Below are 18,802 nucleotides of genomic sequence, written 5' to 3'. Positions count from 1 at the left end.
GAGCTGAGATCAAGAGTTGGACACTTAACCGACAGCCCCCCAGGAGCCCCAGGATAAGGACCTCTAACTTCCTGGCAGCCTCTGAGCAATTTGGACCTGGTCTCTTGGGTATGAAATACTGTGATAAACTCCACTCTAGGGACACTGGAAGCACAATCTGATTTAAAACAAGTTATTCGGGGGCACCTGGGTAGCTCAGTTGGTTGAGCATCTGGCTTCAGCTCAGGTCATGATCTCGAAGTTCTTGAGTTTGAGCCCCGCATCGGGCTGAAGTGAAGACACAACGTTTTATAAAATATTTTATAGACACAAATATTAAGATAGTATTAAAATTATATGTCTTTAAAAATAACATAAGAAAATAAAATAAAATAAAATAAAATAGTTTTAAGGATGCCTTTCATTCGCTTCAAGAGCTCTGATGGTATCTTTGTTGACTTTTCTCAGGCTCTGGGCCACCTGAGGTTTTCCTTAGCTAAGCTCTGTTTCCTCTGGTTTGTCACTTGCTGTAGCACAGACATAGGGTGGCTGACAAGGGGCTGTAACCTTCTAGGAAGGAGGGGGTTCTATCTGTAATCTCAGCACCCCGGCGGTCTCTCCTGGGGTCCTGCCTGTATTACCTTAGTTTTTTTTTTTTTCTAGCTTTATTGCAATATAATTTACATTCAGAATTCACCTATTTTAAGTGTACAGTTTATGAGTTTTGGTTAATTATATACAGTCTTGTAACCACCACCACAGTCAAGAACATTTTCTTGACCCTTGAAAAGCCTCCTTGGCCTCAACTACTCTTTAGAGCTTGCGTTTTCCAATACTCTGGAATCACTCAATACTCTGTCTCATTTTCTGTGCTGGTCACCTAGTCTCATTTTCCTGAGAAGCATCTCTGTTTTCATCCTACTTCGCAGACAAGAAGTAACGGACAGGCTTAGTGCTCAGTGACTAAAGAACATTTCCCTGGCTCAATTAGAAGGTCCATTCTAAGCTCTTTTGTGGCCATTTCACCTCCAACCTTTAAGTGTGGTGATCTTTAGTGATCTTGTTATATTTGTGAATACCGGAAGGAGCCCTCACAGGGACACAGAGACAGTCACTGAAGCTGCATCAAATGAACAGCAGGATCCTGGAGAGACAGTCTCCCCAGAGTTGTCCCCATGGTTTCTTCCCTTCCCATCCCAGACACATCCCCCTTTTTCCTAAGCTAGCCACTTTTATGAGATATATAACCTGAGATATTCTGCTAAACTGAAACTTATAATAAGAGATATAATTTCTCCCAAGAGGTGGATTAGAATTGTTCTCTTACTGGCTGCTGGAAACCTATTCCCAAGACTACTGAGACCGGAAAATGTAACATGGTTAATTGACCAAGCTTCCTCCTGGACTGGGAAGCCATGTACACAGAAGGCCTCCTTCCCTTTCCTGAACCCAAGTCTGACCACTTTCCTTTCAGCTAATCTTTTTTATTTTTTAATTAATTAATTAATTAATTAATTTTTAGAGAGAGGAGAGAGCACACACATGTAGCTGAGAGAGAGTGGGAGAAAGAGAACCCAGGATCCATGCCCAGCACAGAGCCAACGCGGGGGTGATCCCACAATCCTGGGATCATGACCTGAGCAGAATCAGAAGTCAGACACTCAACCAACTGAGCCACCCAGGCACCCCCCTTTCAGCTAGTCTTAAACTTTTCCTCTATCTCAAGATTTTTACTGTTTTTTTTTATAGATGCTAATATTTTCATTCATCTTTCATGATCCTCCCGCTGTTTCCTAATGTCCACGAATACAATCCACGAATTTACCAAAAATTTTCTAACGAATTTGTTACTGGAACACATGTTGTGTGTTCATAAACATATTACCATAGAGGACAGAACTTCCTGAGATTGGTGATGTATAATATCAAAATCTTAAATTCTGGGCTTCATATATCAGAAATCACTCAAAAATTATTCTTTTTGGGGCCCCTGACTGGCTCAGTTGGAAGGGCATGGGACTTGTGATCTCAGGATCATGAGTTTGAGCTCCACACTGGGTACAGAGATCGTTAAAAAATAAACTTAAAAATGTATTATTTTCATTAGGAACAAGATGAACAGATTTTCTTTTTTTTTTCTTTTCTTTAAGATGAACAGATTTCCAAAGAAAAGGTTTTTTCCTGGTTATGCAAGCTTGTGCAGCCACTCTGGAAAGCAGCATGGAGGTTCCTCAAAAAACTAAAAACAGAACTACTCTACAACCCAGCAATTGCACTACTAGGCATTTATTCAAGGGATACAGGTGTGCTGTTTGGAAGGGACACATGTATCCCCATGTTTATAGCAGCACTAGCAACAATAGCCAAAGTATGGAAAGAGCCCAAATGTCCATCGATGGATGAATGGATAAAGAAGAAGTGGTGTATACATATACAGTATATGTATATATATATATATGTGTATGTATATATACAATGGAGTCTTACTCGGCAATCAAAAAGAATGAAATCTTGCCATTTGCAACTAGGTGGATGGAACTGGAGGGTATTATGCTACGTGAAATTAGAGAAAGACAAAAAATCATATGACTTCACTCATATGAGGACTTTAAGAAACAAAACAGATGAACATAAGGGAAGAGAAACAAAAATAATATAAAAACTGGGAGGGGGACAAAACAGAAGAGACTCATAAATATGGAGAATAAACTGAGGGTTACTGGAGGGGTTTTGGGAGGGGGGATGGGCTAAATGGGTCAGGGGCACTAAGGAATCTACTCCTGAAATCATTGTTGCACTATAAACTAACGAATTTGGATGTAAATTAAAAAAAATTAAAAATAAAACAAGTTAAAAAAGAAAAAAAGAAAGTAGGAAAAAAAAAGGTTTTTTTCCTTTTGGGGCCCTTTTAAACTTTTTTTTTTTTTTTTTTTAACGTAATTCTATTCCCAACATGGGGCTCAAACTCAGGATCCTGAGATCAAGAGTCACACGGGGGCCCTTTTAAAATGCAGGAACTGTCTAGCTCTGCTCTTAATACAAAAAAGTTGAAATGAAATGACCATAAGAAGGAAAGGTCACACAAATGGCAGGATGGCTTAGGTACCTGTCTGATCAGCCCAGGAGTGTATGCCGGCTGCTCCCACTCTGAGGTGAGGTGCAAGCAGCTGAGGAGGGCAGAACGGGAAAGCTGAAAAGCTTTCAGTTATGGTTTGAATTGTGTCCCCTTCCTTCCTCCCCAAATCCACAGGCTGAAGTCCTAACTCCCTGTACCTCACAATGTGACCTTATTTAAAGACAGGGTCTTTACAGAGGTAATCAAGTTAAAATGAGAGGGTGGGGGCACCTGGGTGGCTCAGTGGGTTGGGTGTCCAACTTCGGCTCAGGTCATGTTCTCGTGGTCTGTGGGTTCAAGACGCACATCAGGCTCTGTGCTGACAGCTCGGAGCCTGGAGCCTGCTTTGGATTCTGTGTCTCCCTCTCTCTCTGCCCCTCCCCTGCTCACACTCTGTCTGTCTCTCTCAAATAAATAAACATTAAAAAAAAATTGTAAACATTTCTTTAAAATACAAATACACTGGGGCGCCTGGCTGGCTCAGTAGGAACAGATTCAACCCTTGATCTCAGGGTCTGTGTTTGAGCCTCGCACTGGGTGCAACGATTACTGAAATAAAATGAACTTTATAAAATACACTTTAAGAAAAATAAATAAAAAAGTAAAAATAAATAAAATACAAATACAATGAAAACAAAAAATTACATATAATGGCTTAACTACAAGGTTTATGGATTGTATTCACTATGTGTTTTATTTTTCATTTACTTGGTACCTTCTAACCACCTGTTTACTGCCTTTTACCTTAAAGCTGATGTATCATCATTAACATTAGTATATGTCTCATATCATCGATTATTAAAATGTTACCTTAAAAATAAAAACCCCAGGGCGCATGGCTGGCTCAGTTGGTAGAACCGTGCTACTCTTGATCTCAAGGTCAGGAATTCAAGCCCCACACTGGGCGTAGAGCCTATTTAGAAAAATAAAAAATAATAAAACCCCTAATTCTGATACATTTTTTGAATCTGGACTTTTTTCCTGCTTTGTTTTTCACCTTTGTGCATGTCTCAGGTAACCTAAAATGTAAATTCAACTACTATTTGAATATGATTCAGCGCTTTTTGAAGAGAATGCAATGAATTGCTATTTGTTACCCCAGGGCAGTTTTCAGAAAAATAAAAATTATCATATAGTAGACAATGTCTGAACTCTGGCTAAAAACCTTGGGTGCCCGGGTGGCTTAGTCGGTAAAGCATGTGACTCTTGGTTTCCGCTAGAGTTGTGATCTCACTTGTCGTGAGTTCCAGCCTGGCATCAGGCTCTGCGGGCTCTACAGGTTCTGGGCTGGCAGCACGGAGCCTGCTTGGGATGCTGTGTCTCTCCTCTCTCTCTCTGCCCCTCCACCACTTGTGCTATCTCTGTCCCTCTCAAAATAAAAGTAAACTTTAAAAAAAAAATAACTTGGGAATTTAGCTTAGCCTTAATAAATGATAAATTGTAAAAAGGTACATGCCATCTCAGTTGGTCCTCTTGATTTTCATTAGCATTTTAATCTGTCATTATTCCACGTTAAATGACTTGGCTTTGTTTTTCTATTACAGTACATTACTGTGTTTCTTCTCTTTTCACAATCTGATTATAAATGTTCTTGGACAAGATACAAACAAACAGCTCTATAATGCACAGCAATGGAGTTTGTGCTTAGCTAGAAGTGGCTAAAAGAAAGATCACAGAAAAATATCCATGATTTTGTTTAAAGTTGTATAATGTAACACTGCAATAAACTGATGGATTTTACAGGAGCCATTATTACTGCATAAAATTAATCCTATCAATACCCAAGGTTTCCTTACTGCAGATAAAACTACAGTATATTTGGATGCCTATAGAAAAATTCTGATTAAACTGCAACCACTTGTAACTTTTTTCCAGATCTCTATAAATGCGTTTTCTCTGAGTGTGTCCTCAGAAACAGTATGAAAGCATACATTTTGCAGACATTCCCAGTAGCTTAGGGGCTGGAGGATCTTTCATCTCTGGAGAGAGGAGTATTTTCAGAACCTCTCTTTCTACATGTGGACTTTCAGTCGGAAGGTCTGAAGTCTCAGTCTGTCACTGCCTACAGGTCTGAGAGGTTGGCATGTAACTTAGCCTCTCCGTCTTGTGAAGAAGGGAGTGGAAAGCATCTATGTGACAGGGCTACTAAGAGGATTCAGCGGGATGGCATATGTTATTTTAGAGCGGCTGCATCTCACTGAAATATAATGTGAGCTACATCCGTAATTACATTGTTTTCAGGTAGTCATATTCTAACAAGTGAAAAAGGGGGGTGCCAGGAGGCTCAGTCGATTCAGTGTCCGACTTCGGCTCAGGTCATGATCTCACGGTTCATGAGTTTGAGCCCCACACTGGGCTCCCTGCTGTCAGCGCAGAGCCCACTCTGGATCCTCTGCTCCCACCTCACCCCCACCCCTCCTCTGCATATGGGCATGCTCTTTTTTTTCTCTTTCTCTCTCAATAAGAAACATTTTTTAAAATTTAAAAAGTAAAAAAGAAACCAGTGAAATGAATTTTAACAATATATGCATTTAACTTAATATGTCCAAAGTATCATTTCCACAGGTAATCAATACAAAAAAATATGGAAATGGCTTACATTCTTTAGTACTAAATCTTTGGCATCCAGCATATATTTTACGTTATAACATTTCGATGAAGACTAGATAAATTTCAAGTGTATGACTAGTGGCCACCCAACTGGATAGCACAGGTACAGATGTGAGTTAGTCACATAAACTAGTTTTCATTTAGCAGGCAAAGCAGAAAGGATATAACCTAAGCTAGTAAAATGGTTGCTTCAGATTCTGGGAACTTCATGATTTTTTCCTAAAATAGGCATCATCTCCTTTGGTATGTTGAATTAAAAAAAAGCAATACTGAACATATACAGTAAAAGTCTCCCTACACCATTTCAAAACTAAACAATACTATTAGCAACTACAGATTACATTTGGGGAAGTGAGCTTCATGATACTATTGGAAAATCACCAATTCTCTTACTGCTCCCTAGGTTTTTAACTTTGGTGACCTCTAGATTCTGCCTCTCCGGTTTGCTTACCATTTTCATGTGGAAGAGATTTATTTTCCAGCTTTTTAAGTCTGTTAAGGAACAGCACGAAGTTTGCTTTACACCCTACGTAATACAGGCTACCTGAACATTACTTTTTATATACTTTTGAATATATACTTACCTATTTTGGGTCTTTCCAGTGATCCCTTTTCATCACGTGGCTGAGTCAAGAAATTGGTAGCCAGAACTACTATTTTGATTGGCTGGTGTTTCAGTCAAATGATGCCATGCTGGGTCGCCTGGGTGGCTCAGTCGGTTAAGCATCTATCTGCCTCTTGATTTCAGCTCAGGTCATAGTTTCATGGTTTGTGGGTTCGAGTCCTGCATCAGGCTCTGGAAGCCTGGTTGGGATTCTCTTTCTCTCTACGTAAATAAACAAAAAAATGACACCATGCTTATACTTGGTACTGGTCATCAGAATTCTCACTTTGGAAACCCAGTCTGTTTTCCAATCAATGGAGCGTTTCCTTTATGAATTTAGCCTTCTTTCTAACCAACAAAGCCAGGACCACATGACTGCTTTGTACCTTGTGAGCTCGGTCAAAAAGACATTGGTGAGATAGGCAGGGGGGCACGTGGGCACGCAGGTGAAAAAGCGCTTCCCGAAGGCGGCGCTGTGCGTGGCTGGTGATATTCCCTGAGAATGCTAATCCCCTGGAAAGTTAAATGGGGAAACAGACTCGTAGTACCGTAGACGTAAACAAAAGACAGAACTTGGCGAACCCAAATGTGTCCACAAGCAGGCAGAGTAATGAGAAAACAAAGCTAGAGGTGTTGCTAAGGTGTCCCTGCCCCTTAAAACTGCAGTGACGTGTTCCCCCGCCTGGACCGACCCCGGGAGGGTGAGGGGCTGCAGGTCGGCGGCCCCCACCGCACCACAACACGGGAGCCCTCCACACCATTAGGAGTGCAGGAACCAGGGCTGTGCCGACAGGTGAGTCGTGCACTACCTATAGGAGAGCTTGTTCTCCCGGTGTTTTCCGTCTACCGGGGAGAGCTTCTTCCTCCCGCGCACAGGGCACAAAGAAGACCGCATTCCACGCCCAAGGGCCTTCCGACCGGAGGTCGAAAGGCAGCGACCTCGCGGGAGCAAAGACCTCCGAGCGTCCCCACCCCACTCCGCGCTACTCCCACCGCGCAGGCGCGGGAAGGGGTGGGGCCGCCCGGGCGGAGGCGGGAGGCGATTCGCTGGATTCGTCTCGCGTCGACGGGTCACGTGACCATCGCGCCAGCCGAGCGGAGTTCGCAAGCTTTGCGGGGGGCGGGCGCCAGCCACTCCAGCGGCTACGACCTCTGTGCGAGGTGTTCCTGCCACGGCCTCCCGCGTCCGCCACGGGGATTGGGCGCTCCCATCCGGTAAGTGTGAGGGAAGTGGGTACGCGGGGGCCGCTCCCCGACGGCTGCCGGGCGGCGGCTGGGGGTCAGGGTGGCTGCGACCGGGGCGTTGCGGGGGCCTTGGCGAGGGAGGCAGGGCCGGCGGGCGAGGGGCTGCCCCATTGGCTGGGTCGGTTTTGGCGCGCTCCGCCGTCCGCGCTCCCTATTGGTTGGCGGGCGCGTCCCGGACGCGTGCGCCGCGGCGGGAGCTCCGGGTCGGGCCGCCGAGTTGCGGGTCCCCGGCTTCCAGTAGGGCTCCTGGTTGCGGCGCCGTTGGGCAGCCGGTGCCGTAAGAGATCCGACTTGCGCGTGCCCGGCTGTCGGGCCAGGCGGAACCCCCACCCTCTGCGGCTTCCTGGCCAGGATCCGAGGGGTCCGCAGCCTGGGCTCCCGGGGGGAGGTCTCTGGACCCTGCGATCCCGGTTTGGTAACCCTGGTGTCGGGTCGGTCAGCGTTTCCCACGCCGGAGAGGTAAGGGTGCAGGGTGCTGACCACAGTTTGATAAACACGCGAAAGATTGCACTTGGTCAGTGACCCTCACCTGTTTTAACCCTGACTCTTACTGAAGCACATTTTACATCGCAGTTTAGGAGCCAAACAAGGACATTAGATGTTTCACGAGGCAGTACTTAGGACCTTACACGCTGTGCACTGTGATACCTTCTCGTCTCTTCTGTCCTGTTCTAAACAATGTTCATGACCTAGTGAATGAGTCAGGGATCCCAGGCTGCGACCCGCACTTTGAAAATAAACATTGTTCAGGGTAGTGGGTCCCCGCCCGCATTGGCTCAACCTGAAATAGGATAGAAAATAGCATCATACAGTTGGGGACTGTGTGTGCTGGGGCACAGGTGGTGTGTCATAGTCAAAGTTTGAAAGCCACTGCACTGAGTAAAGGCATACACCACAGAAGTCAGGGAGATCTATTTGGCTGGTATAGACCTATCCAGGACTTTCTAAGGTTGGATTTGGAGTGAGTTCTGGCCCTGTGGTCTGGTTAACCACATTGCGTAATCCCTTTATCTTCTCCGTCTTTCTTCCCTCAATGTCTCACTCAGTTCACGTTGGTGGTTAAACATTCCCTACAGATGTAATTATATAATCTCATTTGATTGGATATTAAATCACTACTAACTGCTGGTTACCAGAGCCAATTTTATTACAGCTTAAAGCTGCCTTTGAAACAGCAAAGTTAGAATGCTATTTTTTTTTTTTTTTAAGTTTATTTCTTTTGAGAGAGACCCGAGACAGAGCGAGTTACGGGAGGGGGAGAGAGAGAATCCCAAACAGGCTCTGCGGTGGCGGCACAAAACCATAAGATCCTGACCTGAGCCAAAACCAAGAGTTTGGATGCTTAACCCACTGAGCCACCCGGGGGCCCCTAGAATGCTCTTCTTAAGGATGGACCTGAGCATACCCAAGTACCTGGTGACCGTATTTGCTTCTCTTGGTGACCATTTCTCAAATCTTTTCTGTATTTAATCCAGGACAGAATAGTGTTTTGTAAAACTGTTTAGAAGACATAATTTTCCTTTTGTAACAAGATGTTTCCAACCAGAATTATTTATGTGTATAATACAGATACTAAGAGTCACTAACTTTAGACACTTTTGTCATCAATAGGGCTGAGTTTGGGTACCGTGAGATGAGATAGTTCCACCATACAGTGGTAGGATTTCTATGGTCGTTAAGTATTTTCAACAACAACAAAAATCTGCACTCCACCTTCAGGTGTAAACCATTTTCTGCTTATGAATTACTAATCTTTTTTGCTTCACCAGGTGTATCATGAATCCCAATATGAAGCAGAAACATGAAGAAATCAAAGAGAACATAAAGGTATGTGATAGGATCACTTTTGTTTTAGAAAGCATGTAGTTAGAAGTAGTTTGACATAAGTTTAAAAAAAATTTTTTAAGTTTGTTTATCTTGAGAGAGACAGAGAGCACCAGCAGGGGAGGGGCAGAAACAGAGAGAGAGAGAGAATCCCAAGCACAGTCAGTGCAGAGCCTGACATGTGACTCGGACTCACAAAACCATGAGATCATGACGGAGCCGAAATCAAAAGTTGGGATGCTTAACAGGCACCACCCAGGCACTCCTAGGTTGACATAATTTAACAAAATTTAACCTGGCTGTAATTTCTATAAACTTTGAAGTATCGAACTTTTAGCCAGAGGACAGGTAACAACAGAGAACCTTGAAAAAATTAATTATGGTGGAAAGTAAGTTTTATGATCCATGAATGTGCTATGTTTTTTCCATTTATTGAGGTTATCTTTAAATTTCTTTCAATACTGTTTTGTAATTTTCAGAGTATTGAGTTTTATGCTCCTTTTGTTTAATTTTTTGCCTAAGTATTTTATTAATGCTATTGTAGATAGAATTGTTTCTTGCATTAAATTTTCTGTGTGCTCATTGCTAGTGTATAGAAAACAGGTGATTTTTATATTTTGAATTTGATGTGTCCTGCAGCCTTGCTGAAATTGTTTATTAGATTTAATAGTTTTTTAGTAGTTTCTTTAGGATTTTCTGTAAGATTGTGTTGCTTTCTTTCCACTCGTACGTTTTCTGAAATGATTTTTATTAAAATCCTTTGTATCTTTGGAATTCGTGTCTTTGAGCACAGAGACACAACTTGCATTATATCGTACGTGTTTTCAGAGTACATTATACTCCTTACCATCTAACCTGCTTGTTTTGCTACACTTTTTGAATCCCCATATAATAGTGTCACTGGAAATCTTATCCCAAATATTTATTCTTATAATAATAAGAACAGAGTTTAATTTTGAATTTGTAATTTTGACTGACTTTGCTTTTAAGGTTCTAAATGAATTTACAACTTCACTAGGTTCTGCTGCACAACTTAGCTGCTGAGGATTCCTGAGAATGAGACATCTTCGGGAAATCTATCAGTTTGCAGATTCAAATTAAATAGAGTAAATAAAAGCTTTTCATAAGGGCTAATAGGTGGTTGACCTTGCCTTAGTGTCCTTACGTTATTTTTCTTAATACCGTGCATTGATAATTTGTATAAAAATCTTTAAATACTCAGAGTCAATAGTATAATACTCTCAATTAACAGTTACCAGGATATTGCCAGTCTTGTTTCATCTACATCCTCATTCACGCCTTGAGTCACCTAATTATTTTGAGGCAAATCCCAGATTTCAGCAGATCCTTCTATTTAAAGAGGAATCTAATGTTTACTAGCTAGAGTAAAACTATCTCGGATATAAAAGGATTAGAGTTCTGATTGGTTCTGATTCAGCCTCCAAAACTGTGACCTTGGGTAAATTATTATTTTTATTTATTTACTTTTTTAATGTTTATTTTTGAGACAATGCGGGAGACAGAGTGCAAGTGGAGGAGGGGCAGACAGAGGGAGATGCAATCTGAAACGGGCTCCAGGCTCTGAGCTGTCAGCACAGAGCTTGACTTGGGGCTCGAACTCACGAACCATGAGATCATGACCTGAGCGGAAGTCGTTTGCTTAACCGACTGAGCCACTCAGGCACCCCTTGGGTAAATTATTTAGCATTGCAGCCTCTGTTCACATCTATGTAAAACAAGAAAATTGGACTAAAACTAGATCTGTAAGGGGCGCCAGGGTGGCTCAGTGGTTGAGCGTCCGACTTCGGCTTAGGTCATGACCTCTTGGTTCATGGGTTTGAGCCCCACATCTGGCTGTGTGCTGAAAGCTCAGAGCCTGGAGCCTGCTTTGGATTCTGTGTCTCCCTCTCTCTCTGTTCCTCCTCTGCTCACGCTCTGTCCCTGTCTCTTAAAAAAAATAAAATGTTAAAAAAAATTTTTTTTAAATAAAAATAGATCTGTAAGAGTGAATTATGGTTGCTCATGGCTTTCTTACCAATTGTATGCAAAATTCCCTGTGAGTAGTGCTTTTGTGTGTGTTTTTTTTTCTTTCTGAGGGAGAGAGAGAAGGGTTCACAGAGTCTTAAATTGTTTTATAAAAACATTATGGCCCATTAATGTAGAAGAACATTTTGGCTCTAAAGAATCTGTTATTCCAGTGTATAATCTGTATAAAGAAAATGACAATAGCAGTATTACATCTTTGGGGCTGGATGCTTAAAGCTTACATGTATAAAAGTTAATCTTGAAAACTCATTTTTTTTCTGACAGTGATTTATCTGGCTTCTTTGGCCATTATAAGTAGCAAGCATTTAAATAAATTAACACCTCCCATTCTTAAGGATCCCAAGTTAGGCTTTCTTCTATTTGTCTGGGGGCTGGTGACTAATCTATAAAATGACTTCTGCAATGTTGGTGTAATATTTGTTCTCAGAGTGGTTGGCATTTGTTCTTCGGTTAAACAGTGAGATAATGATCAGCGGTAGAAAGTTGACCGTGGGAAAGGCGAGCTCTTGCCATGTGAACTGCAGTATGGAATCGGTAACTTTCTCACGCTGCTTTGGTGTCATGTTCTTGCAGCCCTTGTTCGAGTGTGCACCTTTGTTTGCTAACCCATGGTGGCAGTATAACTAATGATTTTTTGCAAAAACAGGGCTTTCAGGTCAGGAAATCTATGGGAATCTATTTCCATATTTTAAGGAAGGGTATATTTTTTTCAAAACTGGAGCATGGGCGTTTTACAGTACCCTGGCGCCTCCAGCACTGCCATTTTAAAGGCCGTCTCCGGATGAACAGGCTTGAAGCAAAACTGCTTCTGCAGTCAGGTCCTCTTACGGGTGTATTTGGTTTTGTGTAAAGTACGTTCTTGAAAATTATATTCCTGGGGTGCGTGGGTGGCTCAGTCGGTTGAGCCTCTGACTTTGGCTCAGGTCGTGATCTCATGGTGCGGGAGTTTCAGTTTCAGCCCGCTCCCCATCCTGTGTCTCCCTCGCTCTCTGCCCCTCCCCCCCCCCACTCTTTCAAAAAAATGAACATTTAAAAAAAAATTAAATTCCTTTGGTAAATACATACAAGTGTTAGGAAATGTTCACTATTTAACGGAAGTCTGAGATGAATCCTTTTGTTTAGGGAAAGAAGTATTTTGCGGTGTAAATAATTAATCTTTTTCCTCAATTTCCCTCTTCTGTGGGTTTCTACCATAAATGCTAAGACGTCTGTGTGGCAGATCTTTTTAAGAGGGAATACAAGTACTCCTGTTGTACTGGAATTCATCACATATGGTTTGAAGTATTAGAGCTTAGAAATTTTGTTACATTTTTGTTCTAACTAGATGTGATTAGTTGACAAAATGACTGTAATAACAGCATATATTGAAATGGAAGGAGGAATGCTACTCGTGTAGCAAACTCCTCATGTAGCAAACTCGTGTTTGGGTAATATGAGCCATTCTTAGGATTTTTTCAAACTTTATTATAATTTTAGGGAGATAACACGTTTGCTAGTTGAATAAACCAATGTGTTGCTCGTATGCAACATTATAAAATTATATAGAAGAACAGGGGTGCCTGGGTGACTCAGTCGGTTAAGCGTCTGACTTCACTTCAGCTCAGGTCATGATCTTACTGTTGGTGAGTTCGAGCCCCGCATCGGGCCCTGTGCTGACAGCTCAGAGCCTGGAGCCTGCTTTGGGTTCTGTGCCTCTGCCCCTCCCCCTGCTCACACTCTGTCTTTCTCTCAAAAATAAATAAGCATTAGAAAGAAAAAACAATAAAATTATATAGCAGAACAAATACTAGTGTTCTTAGTGTTTCTTTTTTCCTAAATCATAGCAGGAATAAAAGAGCAACAACCCATATAGCAACTCAGTAACCAGATAATAAATTATGTTGACTTCTAGAATAGTCCTGTCCCAAGAAGGACTCTGAAGATGATTCAGCCTTCTGCAGCTGGAGCTCTCGTTGGAAGAGAAAATGAGGTATGTGTTACTGGGCTGGAATGGGGTTCTGATGAGCCTGCCTTTACAGAGATGTCTAAATCATTGAAACCAGAGTAACAATTGCATGTTTCTCACAGCAGTGGTTTGTGTAGTGATGGTTGAGTTTAGGAAGTTCAGAATTGGTATGAATAACTAGTAGGACTGGGATGGTGTAGTAAGTTCTGAGTAGCCAACAGGAGTAATGTTTGATGTTTTGGGAATAAAATGTTAGATTTTATCTATCAGGATAGAATCACTGATGAGGGCTTCTAGACTTTTGCAAGGTTGAAAATAACCTTTCTGTGGCACTCCGTTATTTAAACAATAAACATGATTTCAGCTAAGCCTTAGACCCAAGCCTAATCTAGTTGCTGCAAATAAGGTTTCTAAAATAACTATACATTTTCGTAGAGTTTTAAAATGTGTGATTTTTTAAAAGATCCAAAGATACAAAAAAGACAGACGAGCACTCTATTTTTAATACATACTGACAAAACCGCCCAACTTTCATTCATTAAATCAAAATAAATGAGATTGATGTATGTATTTTCATTATAGTTGGTTAAAGACTTGTCCAAAAGGAAACATTGGAACGACCAATTAACATCTAAGAATTCCAGCGCTGGAGTTGTCATTGTCCCAGAACATAGTGAAAATAAAGATTTTAGTGGAGTTACTCAGGAAGCATTTGATCTTATGATTGCAGGTATGAAAATATGTATAACTTTTATCTTAAATTTCTTAATAAAGGTAAATATTTGTTGTACAGTTATGAATTCTGCACACAACCTCTTAACCTGGAGACACAATTAGACATTTTACTCAAATGTTTTGGTAATTTAAAATTTCTTATGGTTGTAAATACACATACACTGTAAGTTTGGGCCGGCCTTACTGTTTGGTAAGATCCAGATGTGGATGATAGTGATTAATTAAGGGTTATAAAACTTGGAAATCGGCTTTTCAGAAGAAAAGGGTGTAGAGAATGGATTTGAAGAAAGGGATTTGAGTATGTCAGAAAATGAGGGGAGCCCGCAGAAACACGGCGAAGAGAGGGAGCCGGTTGGATCTGAATGGCCGTGAGATCAAAAGGAACCTAGCGATGCTTTATAAATCTTGTGGAAGGATTTGTTTAGTAGAAAAAAGTAGTGTTTTTTCATAGCAGCATGTAACCTTGTCTTCAAGGTCTATATGTAAAACATTCATTTATTTTAGAAAACCCATCCTCTCAATATTGGAAAGAAGTGGCAGAGAAACGGAGGAAGGCTCTCTATGAAGCACTTAAGGAAAATGAGAAAGTATGTACCAAATAGAATTTGTGGCAGTTTTTAACATTCAGGAGGATTTTCCTTCTATTGCTTCACATGTTTGGTTAGAGCGATATAAATTAGCTTTGATGTTGGCCTAAGAAAGGTTTAATTAGAAAGGATTTATGCGTCAGAATTGTGATACAAAAGCAGCTTCCTGTACCGAGAGCTGAAGGTGGTGGTGGTGTTAGCAGCCTTCGTGCTACGTGTGTCTATCGGGTATATACTTGGAGGCGTATGGTCTGGGTTTGTAGCATGGCAGGTGTATGGAATACTGAACTCTACTTATATCGTATAGCTTCATAAAGAGATTGAAGAGAAGGACAATGAAATTGCCCGCCTGAAAAAGGAAAATAAAGAATTGGCGGAAGTAGCAGAACACGTACAGTATATGGCAGAGGTAATAGAGGTAGGTATTTCTTTTTTTTTTTTAATTTTTTTTTTCAACGTTTATTTATTTTTGGGACAGAGAGAGACAGAGCATGAACGGGGGAGGGGCAGAGAGAGAGGGAGACACAGAATCGGAAACAGGCTCCAGGCTCTGAGCCATCAGCCCAGAGCCTGACGCGGGGCTCGAACTCCCGGACCGCGAGATCGTGACCTGGCTGAAGTCGGACGCTTAACCGACTGCGCCACCCAGGCGCCCCTAGAGGTAGGTATTTCAATGTTCTCCTGATGCAGAATCATCTGTTACAGTGGGATGCAGTAGTGTAATCAGTAAGGGTTTGGGCTCTGGAACCCGATTTCCTGGATGTGAGTCTTAGCTCCCTGCCTCGCACGATAAAGTTTGTTAAATCAGGTAAGTTATTTATCTTGTCAGGCCTTCATTTTCCTCATTTGTAAAATGGGACGATAGTGGGTGCTATATGCTTGGTATGAAAATAAGGAGTTAACAATGATGAAAGTTCAGAGAAGTCCTTGCCCGTAATAAGAGCCCAGTGATTGCAGATAATTCTCATGAAGCAACAGAACAGCTATTTTCTTGTAGAAATATAAAGAGATTTATTTACATGTGAAAAATTTATGGAAAATTTTTCTATTTTACAGTTCAAAGTTTTAAACTGGCTTTAATTCAACTTTAATGCCAGTGTGACATTACAGTCATATATAAAACTGTTAATTGGTGCACTAAATGAGTTTGGTGGTCGTATCTGACTTTTCAATTTGGAAGAAACTAATGTGTTTATAAGAATTAGCCTGCAGGACACCTGGCTGGCCGTCGGTAGAGCATACATGACTCTTGATCTTGGGGTCATGAGTTCAAGCCCTACATTGGGTGTAGAGGTTACTTTAAAAAAAAAAAAAGACTTAGGTTGATAATTGTTATTTTGCAGTCTTGAGCTAAAAAAAAAAGGTCTTGGGGAGCCTGTGTGGCTCAGTCGGTTAAGCATTCGACTTTGGCTCAGGTCACGATCTCACGGCTTGTGGGCTGACGCCCCGCATGAGGCTCTGTGCTGACAGCTCAGAGCCGGGAGCCTGCTTCTGATTCTGTGTCTCCCTCTCTCTGTCCCTCCCCTGCTCATGCTCGCTCGTGCTCCCTTGCTTGCTCTAGCTCTCTCTCTCTCTCTCAAAAATAAACATTAAAAAAAAAATAGGTCTCAAACTTACTTGTGTTTGCAAAAAATCATCTTGCTGGTAGGAAGAAAGTTTTTGAAATAAAAGCTTTTCTTGTACCGAATTGCTTACATTTTAAAGCCATGACAGAATTAATGTTTTGAGTTTTCATTTGGAAGTACTGAAATAGCTCACTCTTTTTTTCTAATAGCCTTTCTTAACTGCCATTGGTTCACAGCTACTGGAAATTTAAAAACCTGGTCCTTCACCATAAGTAGCTTGAGAAGTGATTGGAGTTACACTGTGAAAGCATGCCAGTGCTTTAAAAAAAAAAAAAATGGGCCAATTCGGGGCACCTGGTGTGGCTCAGTCAAACATCTGACTTGATTTTGGCTCAGGTCATGATCTTCTGGTTTGTGAATTTGAACCCCTTGTTGGGCTCTGTGCTGACAGTGTGGAGCCTGCTTGGGATTCTCTCTCCCTGTCTCTCTGCCTCTACTTGCTCGCTCACTCACTCTCTCTCTCTCTCAAAAAAAATAAACTTGAAAAAAAATGAGCAAATGTTAAGTGCTGCAACTTTAGTGAAATTTGGTTTAGCATAGTAGAGGTTTTGATATAACATTTGATTGATTGTAGGTGACTTTAATGGGGAAGCATTATGAAAAGGACCTCATTAGAACATTGAGGGTAAATTATATCAGCATACTGCTAGTGGACTTGGGCTTTTAAGTATTTACAATAAATTGTTCATTTATCCTTTTAAAAGAGACTGCATGATGGACCTCTGGATAACTTCGAATCACCAAATAGTCAGGAATTTGATTCTGAAGAGGAAACTGGTGAGGACTCTGAAGTCGAAGATTCAGAAATCGGTACATGTGCTGAAGAAGTTGTATCTTCCTCTACAGATGCAAAACCACATGTGTGAAATTCTCTAATATTTGACTCTCGAGAAATATACTGCCAAAGTTTGCTTCCACTATAGTTCTTTGTAGCAGAACCGACAAATGTATAATGCAAAGTTGGAATCAAAGTTCCTTGTTTGAATCCTGGGACCCTGTTGTATTAAAATACAAATACTATGTATTTTTAATCTACGATGTTTTATGTAAATAGCATTTTCTCAGATGTCAGACACCACTTGTGTATATGATAAATAAACTTCAGTCTTGTGTTGAGTGTTGTGTGTACCTTGGAAGAATGAAGTATAAGCCGTCTGTATAGAAAATGTGTCCATTTCTGTGGTTTTTATGTTTTCTGTTCCTCTGCTATCTTGGAGGAAACAAGGAGAAAATGAATTTGTCCCTCTTAATACTGAGTTGAGGTTTTTACTCCCAAATTTGGTTGTACCTCAAACTCATTGTAGGGACTATTGGTTTCCAGATATTCTTACTGGGTACTTTAGATCATTGAGTAGGAGACTTCAGTATCAAAAGCTCCCCACATAGATCAGCCAGGTAAAGGCTCAACTGCCTGGTATAATCAGACTCTTCTCAGAAGCTTAAAATGGTGATGATCGTGACCATCTTTTGGGGGTTGGAAGGCAGGTGAAATTGCACTTAAGAGATGCAGGGGGACAAAAGGTAAAAGTTCTGAAACTTTCTCTTCACACATTTCACATATGGGATAGTATGGAGTATATATTGAGGAATAAGAGTAAGAGATTAAGTTAGAAATTTCCCATAGGTGTTTTGAATGAAGGAAAGGACAAAGGAAATTGTTTATAAAGTATATAGCACTGGGATAGAATGTGTTCTGTGAGAAGCATACACATAACCTTCGTGTAGACTGGTAATAAAGAGCACGGTCAAGCCTTAAATGACTACTTGCGGCAAGTTATTTATCCATATAGAATCTGAAGCAGGTTCCAGGCTCTGAGCCGTCAGCACAGGGCCTGATGCAGGGCTCAATCTCACAAACTGACATCACCACCTGAGCCAAAGTTGGACGCTCAACTGACAGCCACCCAGGCTCACCTAATGTTCTTATCTCTTATGTTGAGATGAAGTCTGCCTCAGTGTTATCTGAGGATTAAAACGTTTACTACAGTGTCTGAACTAAATGCTTTAAGAATGGAAGTGATTATTGGGGCTCCTAGGTGGCTCAGTTGGTTCAGCATCCGACTGGCTCAGGTTATGATCTCCCGGTTTGTGAGTTTGAGCCCCACATCTGGCTCCGTGCTGTCAACTCAGAGCCTGGAGCCTGCTTCAGATTCTATGCCTCCCTCTCTGTCTGCCCCTTCCCTGTTTGCACCCTATTTTTGAGAGCGATAAACTTAAAAAAAAAAATTATTAATCTACAGCAACACTGTCCAGGAAACTTTCTGAGATGTTAGAAATATCTTTGCTGTCCAGTGTGATGACCAGTTAGCCATATGTGGCTGTTGAGGACTTGAGATGGGGCTAGTGGGAGTGAGGAACTGCATTTGTTTTTAAATGGCTGCATGAGGCCGATGGCTACTGTGTTAGTGCAGCTCTGTTTTAGGGATGGGCCACTAGCCCAAAGATGGAATCAAAGGCTAGAGGGGTGCCTGGGTAGTTCACTCAGTT

The 18,802-nt window shown here is 41.5% G+C and overlaps 1 protein-coding gene and 1 long non-coding RNA gene across 5 annotated transcripts in view; one reads left to right on the top strand and one right to left on the bottom strand.

The window, feature by feature from the left end:
* LOC121020617 (uncharacterized) overlaps positions 1–7,332 on the bottom strand; it is a 52,288-nt gene extending 44,956 nt beyond the window's left edge. For 2 of the 3 annotated variants that reach the window (XR_005786225.1, XR_005786227.1), the window contains exons 1-2: positions 7,118–7,332; positions 6,289–6,530 (exon numbers count right to left, since the gene is read on the bottom strand). This is a non-coding gene — a long non-coding RNA (uncharacterized LOC121020617). The remainder of the gene's footprint in view (positions 1–6,288; positions 6,531–7,117) is intronic. The other variant, XR_005786224.1, reaches the window with a different exon arrangement.
* Positions 7,333–7,394: 62 nt separating this feature from the next.
* GMNN (geminin DNA replication inhibitor) lies at positions 7,395–17,431 on the top strand. 2 transcript variants are annotated; one of them, XM_040460708.1, is made up of 7 exons: positions 7,395–7,523; positions 9,323–9,380; positions 13,315–13,392; positions 13,951–14,098; positions 14,608–14,690; positions 14,998–15,108; positions 17,020–17,431. In XM_040460708.1, exons 2-7 carry the CDS (start codon positions 9,330–9,332, stop codon positions 17,179–17,181), a joined length of 633 nt encoding a protein of 210 aa, XP_040316642.1. In that variant the 5' UTR covers positions 7,395–7,523; positions 9,323–9,329; the 3' UTR covers positions 17,182–17,431. The 2 variants fall into 2 exon arrangements, with proteins under 2 accessions (XP_040316642.1, XP_040316643.1); XM_040460709.1 differs by lacking the exon at positions 7,395–7,523 and adding an exon at positions 7,821–8,012.
* Positions 17,432–18,802: the final 1,371 nt, after the last annotated feature.

Source organism: Herpailurus yagouaroundi, unplaced genomic scaffold, assembly GCF_014898765.1.
Source record: "Herpailurus yagouaroundi ecotype Mexico unplaced genomic scaffold, PumYag 250, whole genome shotgun sequence".
Classification (NCBI taxonomy): domain Eukaryota; kingdom Metazoa; phylum Chordata; class Mammalia; order Carnivora; family Felidae; genus Herpailurus; species Herpailurus yagouaroundi.
The sequence above is the reverse complement of the archived record's forward strand: the minus strand, read 5'-3'. Positions and strand labels throughout refer to the sequence as shown.

What these genes read in the sequence shown, in the direction of transcription:
- GMNN (XM_040460708.1), top strand. Translation starts at nt 9,330, where the DNA reads ATGAATCCCAATATGAAGCAGAAACATGAAGAAATCAAAGAGAACATA. An exon ending in AAATCAAAGAGAACATAAAG is followed by an intron (nt 9,381 to 13,314) that starts GTATGTGATAGG and finishes GTTGACTTCTAG; the next exon opens with AATAGTCCTGTCCCAAGAAG. An exon ending in CACTTAAGGAAAATGAGAAA is followed by an intron (nt 14,691 to 14,997) that starts GTATGTACCAAA and finishes TATATCGTATAG; the next exon opens with CTTCATAAAGAGATTGAAGA.